Raw genomic sequence first — 23299 nt, 5'->3', positions numbered from 1 at the left:
TTTCTTTTTCTTTTTTTTTGGTCTTTTTGCTATTTCTTGGGCCGCTCCTGCGGCATATGGAGGTTCCCAGGCTAGGGGTCGAATCGGAGCTGTAGCCACCGCCTACACCAGAGCCATAGCAACGTGGGTTCCGAGCTGCATCTGCAACCTACACCACAGCTCACGGCAGCACCGGATCGTTAACCCACTGAGCAAGGGCGGGGACCAAACCCGCAACCTCATGGTTTCTAGTCGGATTCGTTAACCACTGCACCACGACGGGAACTACCGGTTTTTTTCTTTCTCCCTCATCTGAGTTATAGTCCTCTGTCTTTTCATTTTTATAGGTTTTTGGTGCGGTGACCTTTTTACAGATAATAGAGTTGTAGCCTCTCTTACTTCTGATGTCTGCCCCCCTGTGGCTGAAGTCGGTATGGGGGCTTGCTGTAGGCTTCCTGATGGGAGGGGCTGATGCCTGCCCCCTGGTAGGTGGAGCCGATTCGAATCCCTCTGGTGGGGTGGGGCTTAGTCTCTGGATGGGGGTCTTTAGGGAGCCTGTTTACTGAGGGGTGGGGCTGTGATCCCACCTGGGTTGTTGTTTGCCCTGGGGCTTCTGACGGGTGGGGCCAGATTTTCCCCAAATGGCCACCTCCAGAGAAAGGCACTGCTGCTGAATATTCCTGAGAGCTTTGCTTTCAATGTCCTTCCTTCACCACAAGCCACATTCACCCCTGTTTTCCCAGGAGGTCCTCCAAGAACTACAGTCAGGTTTGACCCAGATTCCTATGGAGACTTTGCTCTGCCCTGGGACCCAGTGCACGTGAAAGTCTGTGTGCGCCTTTTAAGAATGGGGTCTCCGCTTCCCCCAGTCCCGAGGAGCTCCTGCGCACGAGCCCCACTGGCCTTCAATGCCAGATGCTCCGGGGCTCTTTCTCCCAGTGCCAGCTCCCCGCGTGTGAAGGTTTGATGTGGGGCTCAGAACTCTCACGCCTGTAGGTGAGTCTCTGTGAACCAGTTAGTTTCCAGTCTGTGGAGCTTCCCACCCGGGAGGTACAGGGTTGTTTATATCGCGAAATGGCCTCTCCTGCCTCTTGATGTGGCCTCCTTTTTCTTCTAAGAGTAGGGTATCTTTTTTAAGGTTTCCGGTTCATTTGGGTGAGGTGTGCTCAGTCTTTAGTTGTGAATTTTGTTGTTCTTAGGAGAGAAGTTGAGCTCCAGTCCTTCTAATCCACCCGTCTTATCCTGTCTCCTGAAAGTTAATCTTATATTCTGCCAATTTGATGAATTTGTTGGCAAATATATGAGTATTTTTTCCAAGTCTCTACTTGGCTTTGCCTTTTCATTTTCATTCTTTTGGGTTTTTTTTAGGCCCATACCCGCCACATATGGACGTTCCCAGGCTCTTAGGGTCAAATCAGACCTACAGCCGCTGGCCTCACCACAGCCACAGCAACGTCAGATCTGAGCTGCATCTGTGACCTATACCACAGCTCATGGCAACGCCGGATCGTTAACCCACTGAGCGAGGCCAGGGATCGAACCTGCAACCTCATGGTTCCTAGTCGGATTTGTTTCCGCTGCGCCAGGACAAGAACTCCACCTTTTCATTTTCTTAATAGTGTCTTTTACAAAGCACACCTTTACCTTTGAGGAAGTTCAAAGGTACCATTTCACACTTGCACTTTTAAATTATTTTTATTATCTTATTAATGATTTTATCTATTTTAACTTGACTTTATATTTTATTTATTTACATTTATTTATTATTACACAACAAAACCAAAGACAAGACTTCCATATCAAAATGAAACCTCTGGGAAAAATGGTTCAGCTGTGTTCAGTTGTCAGAGGAAAAAAACTATTGGCCGGAAAGGACCCAGGGGTTTCCCTAAGGCCAGAGGGTGTTAAACTTTGTCAAATGCAATTTCTCTTTCCAATTATGCTGATGTTCAAAAGCTAAACTCCGCATTCCTCGAGTAAACGCCCCGCGGCCCTGGAGAACAACTGGTTTACGTATTGCTGACCATGAGCCGCCAAACCTCAAGGAAGGAGTCTGATGTGGGCACTGCCCTGTCTGCTTCGGGCACCGGGGCAATGCTGGCCCCTAAGACGAGCCCAGCAGTGCCTCTTCCAAGGGCGCAGGGGCCGCTGTCAGGCCGTCACCCGGGAACCCACCCAGCCGGTCCTCTGTTTGCAACTAGGCATCCAGTTTCCTTCACAGAGACAGGAGGGCCCAGTGTGTTTCTTGAGTGAACTGTGGTCATTTGCGTCTGTAAAAACATTTGTCCGCTTCAGCCGGTTGGTAGGTTTTATGGGCACGATGTCGTTTGCAATGTTCTCTATGCTTTTTGTGCCTGGAGAGGGGACGGCTAAGAGCTGCCCATGCATAGACCCCACAGCCTGGGTGCCACAAGAACACTGGCCCCGCCCAGCTCTCAAAATGACACAGGTCGATGGGCCAGCGCCGGGGCTCCCGAGTTCAAGCGAAAGAAAGCAGAGGCCACAGGCACAGTCTCACGACAGAGCAGTCGCCAGGGGCTTCCGTCCCTGGAACCCAAGGTCCCTGCTCAGCCTCTCCTCCCCGTGTCCTCCTGGAGCAGGACCGATGGGGGGCAGCTGCCACTCCTTGGGTGGGCAGGAGCGGGCGTGACAGGAGACTTGGTTCCCGAACTGGCGCCCCTTCCTGCGGGGCGAGGCTGGGGCTCGGTCGGGAGTCCCAGCCCTGGTCCTGGTCCGGGGCTGCCCAGGCTCACACATGCTGCCTCTGGTGGCGCAAGACATCCGTGGGCGTGAACAGAAAGTCCTTCTGGCAGGCCTTGCAGTGGTAGGGCCTCTGCAGGTCAGACACCTTCCGGAGGGGCTCGGGGGCGGCCTCCTCAGCCCCTAAGGGAGGGGACAAGACAGGCCGTGAAGGGGCGCTCCACTTCGTGCTCTCACCCCCACCCAAGTCCCAGGAACCTGTGGGGCTCCAGCTCTGCCTCCTCCAAGAAGCCTTCCTTGATTAACACGACACAGAGGCAAGCCTTTACTGTGTGTCCCAGGGAGCAAGAGAGACACAGAGACAAGACACAAGGAGACAGGGCTGAGACAGAGCCCTGGGTGGGGGCCCTGGGACCCGCTGCCATCTCCCCAACAAGTGCCAGCTCATGGTCCACGGCACCAGACCCTGTGCTGGGGTCTACCCACTGGGTGACAGGAGGCAGAGGCGGCAGCAGGGACAGGAAAGACCAAGAGACACAGTAGGAGAGAGACAGAAGCAGAGACATGGAACCAGACCAAAGAGCAGCGACACAGAGACAAAGCAACACAGACACAAGAGAACGAGGTGGCTCCTGGCCCTCACTGTCCTAGGCTCTGGTTGTTTGTGACAAAGCCCATTTGTGACCCCAGCTAGACAGAGGGTTGAAGTCACGAGTCCCCAGAGTGTTGCGGGAGTGCCCAGAAACACAGGAAACACACAGGCAGGACGGACACTGGTGCCAGGGCCTCACCTGGGGGAGCATCCCGCGGGGCCTGGGGGCAGGTGTTCTCATGTGCGATGCGCTCCAAGGGTGTCAGAGGCACGTGCAGCTCACAGTGGGGGCAGGTCCAGAAGCTGCGCAGGCAGTCGCTGTACAAGTCCGCGTTGCTCTGCGCCAGGAGGGCTGTGTCAGGGCTGGGCTCCTACTCTGCCCCCCATCACCAGCCTGGACATCACCTGCATTCTTGGGCAAGGCTGGAATGCCACTGGGGGTGGGGGGAGAACCCACAAATGCCATTTTCAGAGGCAGGAGGATGGGGGTCAGGGGGTTCTGAGCTCACCGTGAGGCAGTTGTAGGTGAGGAAGTCAGTGACTGCGTAGCCCCCTTTGGTGGGGTGGGGGGATGTGGCAGAGCTGCCAAAGAGGCCGGGGAGACTGGGGGCAGCTGTGATAGTCTGGGGGCCCACATAGAGGTTCTGGACTTCCAGTCCTGTGAGCCGCCGTAGGCTGTAGGAAACCTGAGCAGAGACAGGAAATGGGGGAGATGGACTCAGGCAGACATTCCTAGAGCACCTGGATCCAGCTGTACCTGAAGGCCACACCTGCACTTTTCCGTTATGGGGGCCATCTACTTAAGGCGATTGTTTAAGCCAATTACAATGTGCTCTCAGATACTCTCGAACAGACCCTGACACCTCACCCCCCACCTCACCCCACTTCCCCTTCTCTCCCATCACTTGTGGGGACACTCAGACCTTCCGTCTGGCCTGGAAATCTGGCCACCATGCCCCTCCTCCTCCACCTCATCAGCCTGTTGCCCTTTCCCAGGTCCCCTGGGTCCCAGCAACAATTCTAAGGCTGCACCCCTCGCTTAAAGACATGGGAGATCACCTCTAACCTCCTCTGTGCAGTTCTCCCCGCCTGTCCTCCATGAAGAGACAGATACTTTCAGCTTCTCTCATGCCCTGCACGCCCCTAACTGCTCGTGAGGGGTCACCTATACAAGTAGCTGTCTCGAGTAAGAGCAGCAGGGGTTAAGAGCACAGGCTCTGGAGCCAAGCTGCTGGGGTCAGATCTTCCCCCCTTATCAGCTGTGTGACCTTGGGTTTTTCATCACCCTCTCTGGTCTGAAACCCCCACGTGCACACATATTGACAAGCCTGGCCCTCCGGCCAAGGGGCTGCAGGCACCCAGGAGGCAGGTACCTTGGATGCCATAAACTGCAGCAGCTCCTTGCTCAGGGCCACCACCTCCTCCGCTGCCCTGGGGCGGCCTCCTCCTCCTCATTGTCGTCCAGCCGCTGCCGCCGCCGCCGCCGCCGGGCCTGGGCCAGCTGCCCGTCCATGGCACTTTCCCACTGGGCCCGGAGTCGCAGGGTAGCTGCCAGGAGGCGGACAGCACTCTCGCCATCCGCAAGCTGGAGCTCCAGCCAGCCATCGGCCACCAGGCGGGAGCAGTCACCGTTGGTGTCCAGGGACCGGCTGAACAGCAGAAGGGACTGGAAGGGGGCAGGCAGGGGACGTGAGGGGAGGACACCTCTGCAGGGAGGCCCCACCTGGCTGTGCTCCCAGCCGCCCGCCCACCTGCCGGCCCTGTGACAAATACCCCACGCCCGCTCTGTGCTAGACACGTTCGCGGCTGCTGGGGATTCAAGCGTGAATGAGGCAGCCTCAGCCCTTGCCCCACGGGGCTGGCGCTCTACTCCGAACCCAGTGCAAACGAAAGCACGAAACAGAGCAGGTTCTATGAAGGCGGGGAGGCCAGCAGCTAAGGGGCGCCCTCTCCGTCGTCTTAGGGTTGGGGCCGCACATGCCTGTCACCCTCAGGTCATGTGCCTAACACATGGCACTCTCTGCACCTTATCCTCAGAACACGCAGGCACCGAGCGCTGGTTAACCCGAGGTGACGCTGCAGTGTGGCCGGGTGAAGGGCACTGGTGGCAGCAACTTTATTTTTTGGCTGCACTCATGGCAGGCGAAGTTCCCAGGCCAGGGATGGAACCCGCACCACCGCAGTGGCAATACCTGATCCTTAACCCACTAGGCCACCAGAGAACTCTCTCAGCAACTTAGTTGATTATTTGTCTTCTCTTAGCACCGTACCTGTGGCGTGTGCAAGTTCCCAGGCTAGCGGTCCAATGAGAGCTGAGGCTGCTGGCCTACACCCCTGCCACAGCCACGCAGGACCCAAGCCTCGTGTGCAACCTACGTCACAGCTCACAACAATGCCAGATCCTTAATGCACTGAGCGAGGCCAGGGATGGAACCCAGGTCCTCATGGATACTTGGCAGATTCGCTTCCACTGAGCCACACCGGGAACTCTTTGCAACTTAGTTTGAAACACGAAGTCAGAGGGTAAGCTCGCCTGTTACAACAGGTTGGTGAGTGGACAGGGGATAAAGCAGAGACTGTATGTCACCTGCAGGATGGCAGAGGGGTCACTGCACGCTTCTTGCAACTTCTGCAACTTTTCTCTGAAGCGTGTCACGCTAATTACATCAGGGAAAATTGTATGCAACAGGGAGGGGGAGGCGGATGGAAGAGGCCTGACCACAGGTGGAGGTTTTGTGGGGCTGTTGATGGAATATGAGTGGAACGTGCCATGTGATCTACTTCTCACGCGTATTTAAAATCGCCCATCACGGAGGCCACACGGGGCCGGGGAGGCGGCAGCATCTCGGCAGGTGAGCCCTTGTCTCCCTCCCACGGTCCTGCTGAAGCCAGCGTTCCTCCATCTGGCGGTGACAGCAGGTCTGGCCGGGTCTTTTATATTCGTCTGTGTTTCCTCCCCACTCGGAGGGGAGCCCCGTCCCCACAGGGGACCTCGTCTGTTCTGATCAGGACCCCAGCCCCGGCCCCCGGGGAGGGCTCGGCGCCTGGCCACTTGGTTTGTGTTGAAGACACAGCGGAGCGGGGTCAGTGGAAGTTACCGTGTCGACAGCACCTCCCGAGGCTCTGGCAGCCCCTCTCTGTTCCTTGGAATGGAAGCAAGGTGTTGAAGGGGTAACGGGACATCCTTCTCTTTTTTTTGTCTTTGTAGGGCTGTACCTACGCATATGGAGGCTCCCAGGCTCGAGGCTGAATCAGAGCCGTAGCTGCCGGCCTACACCACAGCCACGGCAACGCTGCCAGGTCCTTAACCCACCGAGCGAGGCCAGGAAGTGAACCTATAGCCTCATGGTTTACTAGTTGGATTCATTTCCACTGCGCCCTAATGCGAACTCCCCAGGACACCCACCTGACGGGGGGAGAGCCCTTAGGCACGCGGCCCTGAGCTCTGGCTCGGCCACTCACTCGCTCTGTGGCTGAGGCAAGTGACACACCCTCCTTGCCACCATCACCCCCGCCCCAGCCTCATCTTCTCCCATGAAGTGAGAAGTGGGGCCAGGACTGGAGCGGCAGGGGGGCCGCAGGGAGCACATGAGGCGTGGTGGCCATGGGTCAGGAACCTCGCTTCCTGGCTGCAGACACACACACATATGTGCAATCTGAGCTTGTCCTCAGCGTCCACCACCAGCCTCTCCTGCCCTGCGACTGCAGTCATCTGCTTGCTGGGCTCCTGGCCACTGCCCCAAGTCAGTTCCGGTCCCAGCTCTGCTGAGAACCGTGGGGAGGGGGGAGGCGGGGTTCCAGTCTGTGCACACCAGGCATGTGGTGCCCCAGGGCCTTTGCACTTGCTCTTTGCTCTACCTAGGATGCTCTTCGCCCCGAGATGCCTAGGGCTCCCTCCCTCCCTCGGGTCTTTGTTCGATTGCACACCCTCAATGAGACCCAGACCGATGGCCTAATTTCACACTAGAACGTGTCCCCTCCCCCTCAACCCACCCCTCCCCAATCCCCCCACCACGTTCCTTTTGTTTGTTTTTTGGTCCTTTTAGGGACATACCCGAGGCACACGGAGGTACAAGTTGAATCGGAGCTGTAACCATTGGCCTGCACCACAGCCACAGCAACTTAGGATCCAAACCAGGTCTGCAACCTACACCACAGCGCACGGCAACGCTGGATCCTTAACTCACTGAGCGAGGCCAGGGATCCAACCCGAGTCCTCGAGGATACCAGTCAGGTTCGTTACTGCTGAGCCACCCTGGGAACTCCAGCCTGTTCTTTTTGCTGCCCCCAAACACGTGTCCCCCTCTAGCACATCACCAGGTGCTCTGCTGTGTTTCCCGCTAACGTCCGCCCTCCCTGCTGGACGTGAGCTCCCTCTGCCTTTGCTGGTCCTGTGCCTGGCAGGCAGGTGCTGGGCGGGTACCGGATGAACAGGAAGACAGGACCCAGCAGCCAGCCTGGGGGAAGGCGGCCCCTCCAGGGCCAGGTGAGTCTGCGGCCTGGGGGACACAGTCACGGCGACAGGACTTGGGGACGGGGACCCACCTGAAGTGCGGGGACGCGGACACAGTTCACCAGATAGGGCTTGCTGGTCTCCAGCAGGGAGACGAAGGCGAGGAGCTGGTGCTTGCTGCTCATCGGGTCCCTGTTGTCTGAAAGCGTCAAGAAGACAGCTCAGCATCCCGCGCCCCCCACCCCCCACCCCCGGGCATCCACACATCCAAAGAGCAGCCTCAGGCGTGTAACCATCAACGCCTGTCACTGATGTTTAAACACTGTGCCAGGTGATTGTGACTGTGGCCATTCCCCACTGTTGGTCGGAAGGACTGCTGGTTCTGGGAGGCAGGGTGACGGCACTGTGGTGACGGGAAGAAAAAAGCCCCTATGGGGATGCCGACGACGACTGATGAGAGATCTGGGACCTGCTTTCACGTGTGCCAGGAAAAAGGGAGAAAATGCCACCAGGATGGCGAAATGGTCACATGAGTCCTGGCTGGGGACAGAGGGAGCTCATCATGCTCTGCGTGCAAGACGCCTGGGAATTTCAAGTTTTCGGAAAGGAAGAAATGCACCAGGAGGCGAGTGAACTGAGCAGCCTTTGCCGCCGTTAAAAGGTTAGAGACAGAGCTTCCAGTTCCATCTTGGGGGTGTTAAACCACAACCCTGGGGAGTTACCACTGACCATTTCACTACGCACGCTCCTTGTTTTACAAACAGGAGGCCAGCGAGCCATGTTCCAGACAAAGCGCTCAGCCGCCTTCCGGAGCGGAGCGCAGGGCTGGCGCCGCAGGTGGGGCGCCCTGGGCGGCCGGCCTGGCCCGTGGGGAGCCTCGGCGGAAGCAGCTTTGGGAGTCTGGCTCCCTCCAGAAGGTAGCCTCCATCCAACGGCCTGGCCTCTGGGCTGGGGGAGCCCCCGAGGCAGGACCAAGCCCTGAGGGTCCCGGGGCTCTCGGGACAGGTCTCCCGGCAGGCGCTGCTCTCCTGGCTGAAACCTCAGGCTTTGGGACGGGCTCGGCGCAGCCAGCACCGCGTGGGGGTAGGAGAGGCTCAGCGTGGGGCGGACTCACCAGGGCCACCCGGCCAGGTCTGGCTCCTGAGACCAGCAGGTCCCAGGTCCACAGCCCCAGCGAAGGCAGAGTGTGGGGAGGAGCAAGGGGGTAACCCCAGATGGCGGGAGCTCCCTGAGGTCACTGTCTCCCCTGGGGTGGAGGGGCCTCATCCTACCCCATCCCTCACCCCCACCTCGCCCAGACTCCTGGTACCTTGGCTCCCTTTGCCCTCTGTGGCCTCCGGCTCCTGCGGGTGCAGCACCTCGGGGCTGTTGGCGAAGACGCAGGTGGGGTGCAGCACGGCGCCCTGTTTGGCCTGGGTGTGGAAGATCTGGAGGAGCCGAAGGGGATGCCCGCTGCCGGAGGCCGTCGGTCCTGCCCTTCCCGCTGCCAGGTTCCCTCCTCCAGGAAGCCCTCTCAGGCTGGTCAGGTCCCCATCTCTGCTCCCTCAGCCCCTGGGTCCCCCCCCAGTCCCAACCACTCTGGGTCATCTGCCTGGACTGTTACCTCCACGGAACTGAAGCCCCGCGCAGGCTAGGCCTGGGCCATTTCAGTCACTGTGCATTCCCAGCACAGAGCAGGCGCTGGGAGCAGGTGACAAGGGGCAGGAAGGAAACCCACCTGGTCTGAGTCCTTGCGGCTGCTGTTGAACGGGTCGGGGATGGCAAACTGTGGGTAGAGGCCCCGGGCCAGCACCAGCTTCAGCAGGGTCATCTGGTCCCGAGTCCGGACCTGGGCTGAGCTGGCGGCCTCCTGCAGCTGCTCCAGGTCGTGCCGGAGCTTAAACTTCACATCCTGGTGGCAACACGGAGGAAGGTGGGTTTCTCCCCACGACCCCAAGGCCTTGTACTGGGATACGTGGACCCGAGGGGTTCTGCAGCCTCCTGTCCCCAGAACCCTGCCTCCGGAACCCTGCCTCCTGTGCCCCCTCGGACCCTGGGCCCGTCTACGTCCTCCCCAGGGAACAGACACCCCCACGGTGCCCCACCTGGATGTCCACGTCGCCGGCCCCCTGGGAGGTGTCGCCACCCCAGTCCTCGTCGCTGGAGCCGCCATCCTGGTCCTCCTGGAGCCGCAGGACCTTGCGCCGGCGCCCGGCCCCCTCCTCGTGCTGGCGCTTCAGCTGGTAGAGCTCCTGGCGCTCCCGGTGCTGCCGCAGCCGACTGTAGCTGTCCCCCGGCTTCGGGGCCTGGGTCCCGGCCAGCAGCCCGTGGTCCTCCAACAGCTCCTGCAAGTAGGAGTGCGGGCTCGAGTGAGGGACACGCGGCTGGCCAGGCGGGCTCTGGACCCAGATGCACGGGGCTGGCACACGACCACCTTCCTCAGAGCCAGGCTTTCATCAAATGGAAAACGGGGACCCTCCTGGGGGTTCCAATGACATTACAGAGCCCTCCTGCCGCGTCCCGTTAACAGTCTCCGGGGGCCCTACTGGATTGGACGCCGTTTCCCGCTGAGCCCCGGCCAGTGAGGAGACAGGCTACCGTGTGACATGGAGCAGGGGCACAAGGGCGGAGGGGGCCACGCCACTCAGCAGTTCCTTGGTGCCTGGGGTCCCACAAAGGCCGAGCCTCTGTTCTGTAGTCAGCGATGTTGAGAGTGGCTAGCAGGTTGGTGGTCCCCAATGTGGGGACCTGTTATTTCCTGGGAGGCCTTGGTGGTGACCGCCCAGGCTGGGTCGCAACCTGCCCTGCTGTAGCCAAGGGCAGTGGTGACGCCGGCAACGCCCTGATGTTATTTACACGACCACGGAGAAGGAGAAGCACGCCGAGCTGATTCTCTGCGCTCAAATGGAAAGATGCTTGAGGAATATTAATGACACGAGAAAGTGCAGCACCACACAACATTGACATGAATAAAAGTGCAGGCGTGCCCATCGTGGCTCAGTGGTGAACGAACCCAACTAGTATCCATGAGGATGTAGGTTTGATCCCTGGCCTTGCTCAGTGCGTTAAGGCTCTGGCGTGGCTGTGGCTGTGGTGTAGGCCGGCATCTACAGCTCCGATTCGACCCCGAGCCTGGGAACCTCTATATGCCGCAGGTGCAGCCCTAAAAAGACAATACATAAATAAAAGCTGCAAACATCTGCGTGGGACCCCTGAGTGTCAAGCCCCGGTCTCAGGGTTCTGGGTGTCTTAGCGCCAATTACGCTGGGGTCTCAGGGCTGTTTTTCAGCTTCCCTGTTGTCAGAGGGAGAAGCAGAGTCCCCAGAGGCACAGGAACTCGCCTGGGGCTGAACTGCTAGCCAGCGGCGCGCTCAAATTCCCCCCTGGGCTGTCCGGGCCCCACGTCGGGGCCTCGTGCTGCCAGCACTCAGCCCGGGTGGCCAGCTCGGCACCTTGCCTCCAGACGGCGAGGCTCTTCATGAGGATGCGGCACGGGACCAGGGACCCGGTCCCCCCACCCCCGGGGAGCCCCTGTGGATTTCTCCCGCTTCGCCCTGCCCAGCCCCTGCGATGGTGGGGTAGGCGCATGTGGGGCGGGACTCCCGCAACTGTCAGCGGAGGACAGAGGCCGTGCTCTGGAGGGTGATCAGGCCCGCTCCCAGGCCTGCCCCGGCCCCCACCCCACCTCCTGCACCGCACCTTGAACTGGCGCCGCAGGTTGGCCATCTCGTACAGCCGGTGCTCCTCGATGCCCTCGCGGCGGCACCACCTGCGGGACTTCGTGCTCCGATCAGACTTCACCTGGGCGGAGGTCCGGAGAGCAGAGTCAGGGCCTGGCCGGCTGGGGGGAGGGATGGGGGTGCCGACCCACCACCCAGACGAGCACAGCGGGAGCCCAGAGCCCAGCCTCACCAGCCACTGGAGGAAGTGAGGCCCGTGGGAGACCTGTCAGCCCTCCCTCGTCGACTCCTGCTCTCCTCCTCCTCCTCGGGCTCAGGCCCCCTGCCCCCTCCTACAGGAAGCCCTCCCTGATCACACTGGGTCAGACACCCGCCTCTGGGCTCCCCCAGCCCCCTTGGAGGCCCCATCACAGCACGTGCTGGGGGGGGTGGTCACTGTCCAGCGACAGACAGGTCTACCTCCCCGCCCTAGGCTGGGCTGGGAGTCCCAGAACGGCAAGGCCAGGTGGGTTCAGTCCCCACTGGGTCCCCAGCACCGCCCAGAACAGGACCAGGCCTGGTTCGAGAACATGTGTTCAATACACAGACACTGCCCTCAGGTGCCCGAACGTTCCACCGATGGCACCCATGGCACCTGTTCTAATCGGTGGAAACCCTGGGCTGCCCCCGTGAGTGGTGGAGTCGGGGTCCCCCCACGCAGGTGGGCTCTGTGGAGTGCTCGGTGATGCTTCCTGGGGTCACAGGGAGGAGCCGCAGCCTCGGAACCACAGCCAGACTCGGGAGGGGGGCTGCCGCCAACCTACCTGCACCCAGTTATTGAAGACATTGAAGAGCGTGAAGGGGTCGCCATGGTCACTCTCCAGGGCCCGCCAGGCACACTTGGGGTTGCTCCGGGTGCTGCGGGTGAAGGGCGACTGGACGCTGAGGGCGGCCGCGATGGTGAGCACGGGCTCCGCCAGGTGCAACACGGAGCCCAGGACCAGCATCTTCCCTGCGGGCGGATGCCGCACTGAGCCTCCCAGAGCCCGACGGCACCCCAGCCCCGGGTCCCGTCCCGTCCCCCGCCTCGCTCCCGGGGGGACAGACTCAAACCCAGGACCTATCCCACCAGGACAAAGACAGCTTCCGCCTGCCCCAAGGTCAGCGGCCTGCATGGCACGTGTCCGGCTCAGCCTCCCTGTTCCCCTTGCCGACCTTTTCAGAACGTTTCTGCTATACGTCTAGCCTCGTATGAAAAGGTGGCAATAAAAACAAGGCTGTCCCAGAACCCCCTGGCTCTCTCCCCTCGGGCAAGTCCCTCCCCCTCTCTGTGCCTCTGATTTCCTGGCTGGGAAGTGGGCCAGCCTCAGGCGGGCGCTGCTCTGAGGATGACGGGGCTGTAGCCGTGAAGCACGAGGAGCCCGACCCGGCACAGAGCAAGACCGGGGACTGGGCCGGCCAGGCCGGGAACCAGCCAGCTCGATGTCACCCCGGCCTCCTGCGCCGCAGAGCCCAGGGACCCGCGTGCCAGCCTGGCTGGGGTGTGCCTTCCCCAGGCGAGCGAGCAAGCAACAGCCTTTGACGTTCCTCATCGGTACAACGGGGGTGCCCAGAGGCCCCGACCTCCCGGGGCACGATTGAAAAAAGGGCCAGAGAGTCTCCTGCTGACACAGAGCAAATGCCCGCAGAACATTCTCTCTCCTCCCGTCTGAGTCTCCCGGCACCGGCCCGGTTTCCTTCCCAAACAAACAAAAGTAACCGCTTTCCCAGCCACAGGCGGCCCTCGGGGCCGTGGCATCCAGCTGCCTGCCCACACTGCCGTCCAGTGTGTTGCAACGACAGGGACTCTGACAACACTGACCCGGGCACCAGGCTCCCTTGAGCCCCCACTTGGGAAATGGTGCCCGGTGGTAGAACTCGGCTCCGCAAGGTCTAGAGTCAGGAGAAGCGGGCAAGACGCACGAGCCTCGGCCAGCAAGCTCTGCGGGACGGGCGCAGATGACCTGGGCATGAGCAAGAGGAAGAGGGAAGCGGTTTTGACATCCTCATGACCGCAAGAGACGGGGCACCGGGGCGGGGCTGGGCACAAGAGGGAAGTGTCTGCTTTGTTTACCGCTGTATCCTTGGTGCTAGAACGGTGCCTGGCACAGAGGCCTCGGGAGGGAGGGGACAGGGCCCACACAAAGCACGGGCTTGCTTCCCGGGCACCCAGCGAGTGAGCGGGGTCCCACACGCACTCCCAGGACCCTACACGGTCACCCCAAGGTGGGTCCTCACCAATCACGATGTCCACAGGCAGCTGGGCCAGCAGAGACCCGATGGGAGTGAGGGCCTCGGAGCCGTCCAGGGCCCCCTGGTCCCGGAGGTAGAGGATGGCCGTTTCCAAGCTGGCTGCTGGTGGCGGCTCGATGAAGGGGAAGGTCCGGGGGTCCCCCACACTCATGCTCTTCATCTGGAATGAGAACCGCACCCCGTCAGGAATGGGGAACACGTGAGCCGCACTGAGCACTGGGGCCATAAACTTCACAGACACTTTGTCTTTTCAGGGCCGCCCCCCCAGCATAGGGAGCTTCCCAGGCCAGGGGTCAAATCGGAGCTGCAGCCGCTGGCCCACACCACAGCCACAGCAACGCCAGGTCCGAGCCGCGTCTGTGACCCACAGCACAGCTCACGGCAACACTGGATCCTTAACCCAATGAGCATCCGGCACCCTCATGGATGCTGGTCAGATGTGTATCTGCTGAGCCACGACAGGAACCCCAACCTGGGATACTTTAACACTCCCAATGTCAAGGCCCCGTGTTCAGAAGCGGGGGAGAGCCATCATCTGTCTGCCCGGCCAGCAACTCTTCCTAGGGACTGGCCACGCGGCCAGCACATGATCTAAGCTGGGCTGACTGAGGTTCCTCAGCGCTGGTTGTGGCAACTAAAGAACCAGCCCGTGGCTGGAGCGGGGCTAATCAGATTCTTTCCCTGGGACTCTGAGAACTGGAGCCGGGAGAGAAGCACTCAGCCTCCTCTCTGCGGGGAGGGGTCGGGACGGAATCCTAGAGCTGCTGCGGTTATTTTTCCCACTGCCTGGAAGCGAGCCCATCCACAGCAGCTGGAGAATTCCTTCATTCTTCCTAAGCTAGACCTAGACCTGCCCCGATATGGACACACAAATCCATAAAATCCCCTTTTCTGCTTACAATAGTTTGAGTTGGGTTTCTTTTTTTTTTTTTTGAACAGCTGCACATGTGGCATACGGAGGTTCCCAGGCCAACGGTCAAATCGGAGCTGCAGCTGCCAGCCTATGCCACAGCCACAGCCACACCGGATCCAAGCCATTATCTGCGACCTACACTGCAGCTTGTGGCGACACCGGATCCTTAACCCACTGAGGGAAGCCAGGGATCAAACCTGCATCCTCACGGACACTATGTCGGGTTCTTAGCCCACTGAGCCTCAAGAGGAACTCCTAGGTTTCTCTCACTTTCAACCAAAGCATCCTGATCCATTCCGAGGCGCAGAGGGGCAGCAGGCCGTGGGGGGTTGGGGGGGGGCGAGAGAGAAGTGAAACACGCCCATCACAGGGCCTGGCACCTCTCTGGCGAGTGGACAAAGGAAAGGCTGGCATGACGGCTCGCATGACCACAAGACAGAGAACAAAGCTCAGAGTCTGGGGCGCAGCTCAAGTCTCTGGGCGAGGTGACCTTTGCCCCTGGCCCTGATCTGGAGGGCACCAGAGGTTCTGGTGTCCACCCAGCAACCAGCTGTTCCAACTTCCTCCCTGCTCATCAAGCCTCCATGTCGTCTGGGAGATGAGAACACTCATTAAAAGACCTTTAAATCAAAAGTCCCGGAGTTCCCATCGTGGCGCAGTGGTTAACGAATCCGACTAGGAACCATGAGGTTGCGGGTTCGGTCCCTGCCCTTGCTCAGTGGGTTAACGATCCGGCGTTGCCGTGAGCCGTGGTGTAGGTTGCAGACGAGGCTCGGATCTGGCGTTGCTGTGGCTCTGGCGTAGGCTGGTGGCTGCGGCTCCGATTCGACCCCTACCCTGGGAACCTCCATATGCCGTGGGAGCAGCCCAAAGAAATAGCAAAAGGACAAAAATAAAAAAAATTTAAAAAAAAGTCCCCATTGTGGCGCAGCGGAAATGAATCCGACTAGGAACCATGAGGTTGCAGGTTCGATCCCTGGCCTTGGTCAGTGGGTTAAGGATCCAGCGTTGCGGTGAGCTGTGGTGTAGGTTGCAGATGTGGCTTAGATCCCGTGTTGCTGTAGCTGTGGTGTCGGCCAGCAGCTGCAGCTCCCATTTGACCCCTAGCCTGGAACCTCCATATGCCATGGGTACGGCCCTAAAAAAAAAAGACCTTTAAATCAGAAGCTCTGGCAGGGGCAGTGTGTGTGTGTGGGGGGGGTACGGTATGTATTTTTCTTTTTTTTAAGCACTCCAGTGATTCAAATCATAGCTGAGGTTGTCAATCACTGCTCTGATCCAGTCAGACAATGCCACCCGCCCCCCAGACAGCTACAGGCCACAGGGTGAACACATGACCCAGTTTTGCCAACAAGATGGTAGATTTGCCAAGGGGCTTCTGGAAAAGGTTCCCATGGCCTTAAAAATGAGACCCACAGAGAGGGGCAGTTCAGCGCCTCTGCCGCCAGACAGCAAAGGAGGAGGCAGTGCCACCCATGGCTTCTGGCACCAGGAGGCATCCACGAGGCAGGCACGGAGCCTGGCAGCCTCAGAGGGAATCCGGGCTCAGCCACTTGCCACCCGCGCCCCATGGATCAGGCTACTGTACCTCTCTGTGCATCCTTTTGCTCATCCATAATTTGGAATAAGGTTACTTATTACACAGAGGTTTGGCGAGGACCAAACCGGGTATATTCATAACTTAGGCACTTAGAATAGAGCCCGGCTCACAGGAGGTACCAGGTAAATATTTTTTACCATCATCATCACCAATGTTAGCAGATCTGCTGCTAAACTGAGGTTGGAAAACTACACCCCACCCCCCGCCCCGATCCTGTACAGCATCGCCGACTGACTTAAACAGCCAAACCTGGAAGCTCCCCATCTCAAGGGTGCAGTGAAATGTCACACTGTCTGTATTGTTCAGGCTGGAATTTTCTCAAACAGCAGGTTATGGGAGTCAGGAAACTCTGACGCAGGTCAATGGCATTTTTTAAAAAGGAAATCAAATGAACAGAAACGACCAGCGTGCATCCCCCATGGGAAAGGGGCTGGTTCGAGCCACGCCCACACCTGGGCATCTGTGCTCCTCCAGCGGACGCTCCCCGCTGTTCCCACTTTCCTCTTCCGCTCCTTCCTGAGCGCGGAGACCACGTTTCCCGGCCTCCCCCGCAGGGAGGTGTGGCCGCGGACCGAGCCCCGCCAGTGCAAGCAGACGGGAAGCAGGCCTGTGGACCTAGGAGAGGATGGAGCCAGAGGGAAAAGGCCCGGGTCCCTGAATAAAAGAAACTGCCCACCAACCCGAGCACTGACGCTGGCTGTCATGAGTGGGTCTGCCTGTCGCAGCAGCTACTCTCAGCAAAACTAACCACAAGATAGGACCCCTGACCTAGGAGGCACTGAGAAACTCTGGTTTGAAAAGCCGCTTCTTGATGGGTTTTCTGAGTCACAAGGTTCTTTCTGTGAGGCTGTGGATTTGAGGGAACGGTGTCCCCCTCGACATGGGATGGGACATGTGGAAGGGCCGTGTTCCCCCCAGTGGCCTGGCCAGCCCTGCCCTTCCTGACCCCGAAACCCTGGACGCGTCCTGCTCAACGCCTCCCGGGACCCCCCAGCGCAGCACTCAGGGACACAGTCCCCTCCCTGCCCCTGCTCACCTGCAGCACCAACGCATCCAGGGCCACCCTCCGAATCTCCGGGACAGGGTAGGGGGCGAAGGCATCGTAGTCCGATTCGGCGTAGAGGCGGAAGCAGACGCCAGGGCCCGTGCGGCCCGCCCGGCCCTTGCGCTGCTCAGCACTGGCCTGGCTGATCCAGAACTCCTGCAGCCGCTGCAGTTTGGCCTGGGGGTCGTAGCTCATCTCCTTCACCTTCCCTGGGGGGGACAGGAGGGGTCAGGGAGGGAAGGGGACGTGCGTGCACACGCCTGGCCCTCCCCCCAGCTGTCCCTTCGCTGGCACCTCCACCTAGCGCTGTGCGCAGGGGGGTGACGGAGAGCTCGGCCGAGGCCCCCCTCCCGCGGCCGTGTCGCCCTGTTTCTGCGTGCACACAGCTGCTCGTCTGATTCCTTAAGCCTTTGCTTATTCAGAGGTTCGGCCACCCAACCAAAATCATGAAGCGCCTGCTCGTTGCAGGGACGAGGCACTAGGGACAGACTGTGACCAAAGCCCCTGCGCTCATGGGGCTGAACGGACCACCAGAATAAATACAGTTCCGCAGCCAAACTTTTGTCACATTTTATTGTCTCTGAAAATGAAATGCACTTTAAACGCAATGGCATTTCACCAATTAAAGGACGGTATTTTTCAATTTTCTTAAGGGGACATAAAATTATGGGATCTGGAGTTCCTGTTGCAGCTCAGCGGTAACGAACCCAACTGCTATCCTCGAGGATGCAGGTTTGATCCCTGGCCTCACTCGGTGGGTTAAGGATCTGGTGTTGCCTAGGGCTGTGGTACAGGTCACAGACGCAGCTCAGGTCTAGTGTTGCCATGGCTGTGGCTGTGGTGTCGCCGGCAGCTGCAGCACCCATGTGACCCCCTAGGCTGGGAGCGGCCATATGCCATGGGTGCGGCCATAAAAACAACAAAAACAAAATTATGGCATCTTTGCTCATTGATGGCATCTGATTCAGTACATTATGGTAACTGCCAACATTTACCGAGCATTTACCCTGTGCCAGGTACCGGCCTCAGCCCCCACATGTATTAACTCCTTTAATCCTCACAACCTGAGGGGGGCGCTGCTGTTGCTGTCATTTTACAAATGAGCAGACGGATGTACGGAAAGTGCCCTTGACCCTGGTCACACAGCCAGCGGCTCCAGCGGCTCCCAACCACAACAGGATGCTGCCTTTCCAGAGAACAATCTAGTTGGAAAGACCGCAATCTAACCGACAACAGATCAACAGATATAAAATATAATGCCCACGCTAGCAAGAAAAACAAAGCCTCAAAAGGGAAGCGGCAGGAGGAGGAGGAGGAGGAGGAGATGACTGAAAGTGGCCAAGTGGGCCCCTCTAGTGGGAAGACTGCATGGGTCATGACTTGAGGGGAGGGGGCGAGCCGGGTGGGTATCTGGGGAAAACGCTCTCAGCACTGACAACAGCAAGTGCAAAGGCCCTGAGGCAGGAGCAAGCGTGGAAAAGCCCAAGCAAGATTAAGATGGGTTTCCATCTTAATTAGAAATTAAGGTTTAATTTAAACGCTCCTCAGCCTGAAACACGACCTACTCCCTGTTCGGGCTGGAGTTCCCTCAGGACAGATGCCCAGCTCCAAAGCCCATGCTTCCCTCTAGGCCCTTGGGGCGGCTGGGCTGGGGGTCGGGGCAGCCCTTACCAGAATCTACCACAAAGCGGATCCCGTCAATGGTGACCGAGGTCTCAGCAATGTTGGTGGAGAGGATGCATTTCCGGACTCCAGGGGGGGCCACATCGAACACCTGGGGGAAAGTGAAGAGGGGGCACTGACGCAGCCCTTCCTGACTCCTGTGCCCAGTGGCCTCCTGGATGTCCCACAGGCACCGCACAGCCACATGCCTAAAACAGCCTCAGCACCTTGCCCCGAACTTGTCCATACCCCCCCCCGCCCCCCCCCATCCCCTCCTCGACCCAGACGCCTGCCCTGTCCTGGGTCTTCCCTCCCCGCCCCTCCAATGGCACCTGATCATCTTCAACAACCCTGAGTGCGCTCCCTCCTCCCCGAACCCACAGCCCTGCCCTGCTCCAGGCCCTCCTTCCCCACCCACATCCTGCTCCAGCTTCCTCCTCGGATTCTGGCCTCTAGTCTCATCCCCTCCAGGCCTCCCTCTCCTGCAGCAGAGGGATGTGCAAAAGCACAAACTGGCACCGCCCCCACCTCGTTCAGAACCCACCCATGACCCCCCCCCACCCGTGTCCTCAGGACAAAGCCCAGACACTGCTGGGTCTTCAAGGCCCCTCTGGTCTCACCCGCCCCTGCTCCAGGGCCATCTCCCCTGACCTCCCCTTTACAATCTCCCCACAGCCACCCTGACTGTAGCTTCCGGCTGCCCTGTCTTTGTCGCACCCAAGGCCCTTTGCACACACCCTTTTCACAGACTCAGGGGACAGTCAAGCACGCGGTCAAGAGTGGCGATCTGCGACTACAGCCCGTGGGCCACATCCACCCTGCCAGGTGTTTCTATAAATTAATTTTTTTTGTCTGTTTTTCTCTTTTTGCTTTTAAGGGTCCCACCTGCGGCATGTGGAAGTTTCCAGGCTAGGGGCTGAATCAGCGCTGCTGCTGGCCTACACCACAGCCACATCGCCAGATTGGAGCCACATCTGTAATCAATTTTTAATGGAACACCACCTCACCCGGTCAGCCTATGGCTGCTTTCTAACTGTAATAGTACCACTGTGACGAAGACCACGCAGCCCACAAAACTGAAAATATGCCTCTTCACGCAAACCCTGCCAACCTCTGGTGCCAAATTATCAGGTCCGACAGCCTGACTCTGCCACTTATGTGAGTTGGTACAAGCACCTAGGCCTTAGTTTCTGCATCTGTTAAATGGGGACAGCAGCTGCCTGACACCTGGCAGCGGAGCAGCAGTGAGGATTACAGACAAGGCGTGTACAGAGCTCAGAACTCTGTGCAGCACAAAATCAGGGCTCCACTCCAGCAGGGATGCATGTCTCACCCCTTCCTAGGCTGGGCCTTCCTCAGGTCCCCTCCGGGAAGCCTTTCCTGACCCACCAAGCCTCTGCTCTCAAAGCATCCAGGGCTTTCCTTGACCACTGCAGAGGCATCCGTTATCTGCCTGTCTCCGCCCGCAGACCAGCAGTTTGGGGGAAGGACACGTCTCCACTCCCACCGTGTCCCAGTGAGGCCCTGCGGCACAAGGGAGACACGGAGCAGGAGCTCGAAGGTTCCTTCTCGAGTCACTGCCAGCCCACCGTGGCCGGAGGGGATTCTGCCGAAGGGGACGATGGGAGTCAGCCCCCCAGGATGGCCCCGGGGGGAGGTCTGGCCTTCTGGGATTCACACCCTCATCCGGCACCGTCTCACCGAACAGGGCGGAAATGAAACAGTGGCTTGTGTTTTCCAAAAGCTAGGTCCTAAAAGCCGTGGTGGCTTCTTTGGTGTCTTGGGAAGAGCCCTCCACCATGCTGTGAGGACACTCAAGCAGCACCCCCACCCCAGAGGCCCCCCCACTGACAGGCAGCCGGGTGAGCGTGCCAGCTCAGAGGGGGACCCTCTAGCCCCAGGGTGAGCGTGCCAGCTCAGAGGGGGACCCTCTAGCCCCAGCCAGGCCTTCGGATGACAGTTGACAGCTGCCTGCAGCCTCGTGAGAGACCCTGAGCCAGGACCAGACGGCTAAGCTGCCCCCCGACTCCCTATCAACAGACACGACGCGAGAAAGCGAGAAAGCGAATGTCACACAAACATGCTGCTAGGTTTGGGGGAGGTCTGTTAATATGACAGTTCGCATCGTGGCTCAGCGGAAATGAATCCATGAGGACCCAGGTTCGACCCCTGGCCTTGCTCAGTGGGTTGAGGATCCAGTGTGGCTGTGGCTGTGGTGTAGGCCAGCAGCTGTAGCTCCGATTCGAACCCTAGCCTGGGAACCTCCATATGCCGCAGGTCCCCAAAAAGACAAAAAAGAAACGAAAAGAAAAAGACCCTGACCCAAAGGCCTCTCTCCCAGCGGCCTTCTGTTCCAACCAGGCCACGTCCTCACCCTTCCCCACACGAACTCGGCTTCCCACCTCCAGGCCTTTGCTCAGGCTGGCCCCCTACCTGCACTGCCTTCCGCCCTCTCCTCCTCCGACTCAAAATCCTCCTCGTCCTGCAAAGTTCAGCTCAATGTCGCCCACCTCGTCAGGAAGGTCGCCCCCCAGCCCCCAAAGGTGAGCAGCCACCGGGCAGCCCTGGCCCCTCCTCCAGCCGGTGCAGCCGGACCCCCGCCCGCGCCGTCCAGGGGCTGCACCTTGTCCTGGGCAGCCACAGAGAGGGTGCTGTGCAGTGGCAGCACCACCCAGCGCCCGGAGCGGCGGGCGTGGGCCTGGGCGGCCTCGAGCACGGCGCCGATCTCCGCCAGGCCGCTGAGGAAGACCAGGAGGTCGCCCCGCTCCTCAGGCGGGTACTTGCTGTCGATGGCCTCCAGCACCCGGATGAAGGGCCGTGGGTCCAGCTTCTCCAACGTGGATGCCGTCGGCTCAGCCTCCTGCGGCTGGTACACGACCTGCAAGGAGACAGCCCCGGGCGGGGGCAGAGACCCTGTCACTCCAGCTCCGAGCAGCAGCGGGGCCAGAGGCCCCAGAAGACACAGGTCGGTCGAGCAGCAGACGGCCCGCTCCAACGAGACATTGGAGGAGGACGGAGTAAAAGCACAAAGCATCAGAGTTCCCATCGGGGCTCAGCGGGAAACGATCTGACTAGTACCCATGAGGACACAGGTTCGATCCCCGGCCTCACTCAGTGGGTTAAGGACCTGGCGCTGCCGTGAGCTGTGGTGTTGCCGTGAGCAGTTATAGCTCTGATTCGAGACCCCGGCCTGGGAACCTCCATGTGCCCTGGGTGCAGCCCTAAAAAGACAATAAAATAAAGTATCAAGGTAAATGGGAGGTTTGTGGGGTGCCAGTAATGTTCCATGTTTTTAAAGCTGATGCTGGCTCCACAAAGGTTTTTAATTTGTGGAAATTGATCTGTACACTAGTGATGTGTTTTTTTTTTTTTTTTTTTTTTATAGATGTGAGACATGGGCTCCTTTCATAATTTATTGATTTATTTAATTACTGTCTTTTTAGGGCTGCACCCACGGCATATGGAGGTTCCCAGGCTAGGGGTAGAACTGGAGCTACAGCTGCCAGCCTACGCCAAAGCCACAGCAACTCAGGATCCCAGCCATGTCTGCGACCTACACCACAGCTCACGGCAATGCTGGATCCTTGACCCACTGAGCACGGCCAGGGATTGAACCGGTGTCCTCGTGGAAACTAGTCGGGTTCATCACTGCTGAGCCACAGTGGGAACTCCCTTGCTTTTTTTTGTTGTTGTTAATGGTCGCACCCGAGGCATATGGAAGTTCCCAGGCCAGGGATGGAACCCATGCCTCCAGAGCAACCGGAGCCACTGCTGTTGGATTCTTTTTTTTTTTTTTTTTTGTCTTTTTGCCATTTCTTGGGCCACTCCTGTGGCACATGGAGGTTCCCAGGCTAGGGGTCCAATTGGAGCTGTAGCCGCCAGCCTACGCCACAGCCACAGCAACGTGGGATTTGAGCCGCGTCTGCGACCTACACCACAGCTCACAGCAACACTGGATCCTTAACCCACTGAGCAAGGGCAGGGATCGAACCCGCAACCTCATGTTCCTAGTCGGATTCGTTAATCACTGCGCCACGATAGGAACTCCCACTGTCGGATTCTTAACCCTCTGCACCATGGCAGGAAGTCGGGGCACACTCTTGTATGTTTGGAGTGTAACAACAGCAACATTGCTAGGCGTGGACCCAGGATTAAAACCCTAAAAATCACTTCTCTGAAAGCATCCCCACTTTCTTTTTTTTTTTTAAATATCTACTTAGAAGATAGACTGATGAGCATTTAGACCCAGAAACCACAAGGGCCAGTGCACTTCTGGGCGCTGGCAACTTCAGAGCTGTTATCAAAATTCAAGGGGAAGGAGAGGTTATCAAAACCAGAAAGGAGAGAAGCTGTGTGCAGAGACGTCTCAAAAGCAACTGTGACTTCGGGCAAGGGTCACGGCCCACTGGAGACCCTGAAGGAGGG

General features: G+C 59.0%; 1 protein-coding gene across 1 annotated transcript in view; it reads right to left on the bottom strand.

Moving 5' to 3' along the window:
• Positions 1659–23299, bottom strand: part of DHX34 (DExH-box helicase 34) — a 30177-nt gene continuing 8536 nt past the window's right edge. The window contains 15 exon segments of the mRNA XM_003127246.5: positions 1659–2862; positions 3471–3609; positions 3781–3957; positions 4645–4713; positions 4716–4937; positions 7817–7923; positions 9034–9151; positions 9442–9615; positions 9809–10048; positions 11403–11504; positions 12187–12374; positions 13640–13814; positions 17204–17421; positions 18884–18986; positions 21498–21752. Coding sequence (XP_003127294.2) covers positions 2729–2862; positions 3471–3609; positions 3781–3957; positions 4645–4713; positions 4716–4937; positions 7817–7923; positions 9034–9151; positions 9442–9615; positions 9809–10048; positions 11403–11504; positions 12187–12374; positions 13640–13814; positions 17204–17421; positions 18884–18986; positions 21498–21752 — 2421 coding nt within the window. The 3' untranslated portion in view covers positions 1659–2728.

Source organism: Sus scrofa, chromosome 6 (assembly GCF_000003025.6).
Source record: "Sus scrofa isolate TJ Tabasco breed Duroc chromosome 6, Sscrofa11.1, whole genome shotgun sequence".
In the NCBI taxonomy this organism is placed as follows: Eukaryota; Metazoa; Chordata; class Mammalia; order Artiodactyla; family Suidae; genus Sus; species Sus scrofa.
Note: the sequence above shows the minus strand (reverse complement) of the source record. Positions and strands in the feature narration are given on the sequence as shown.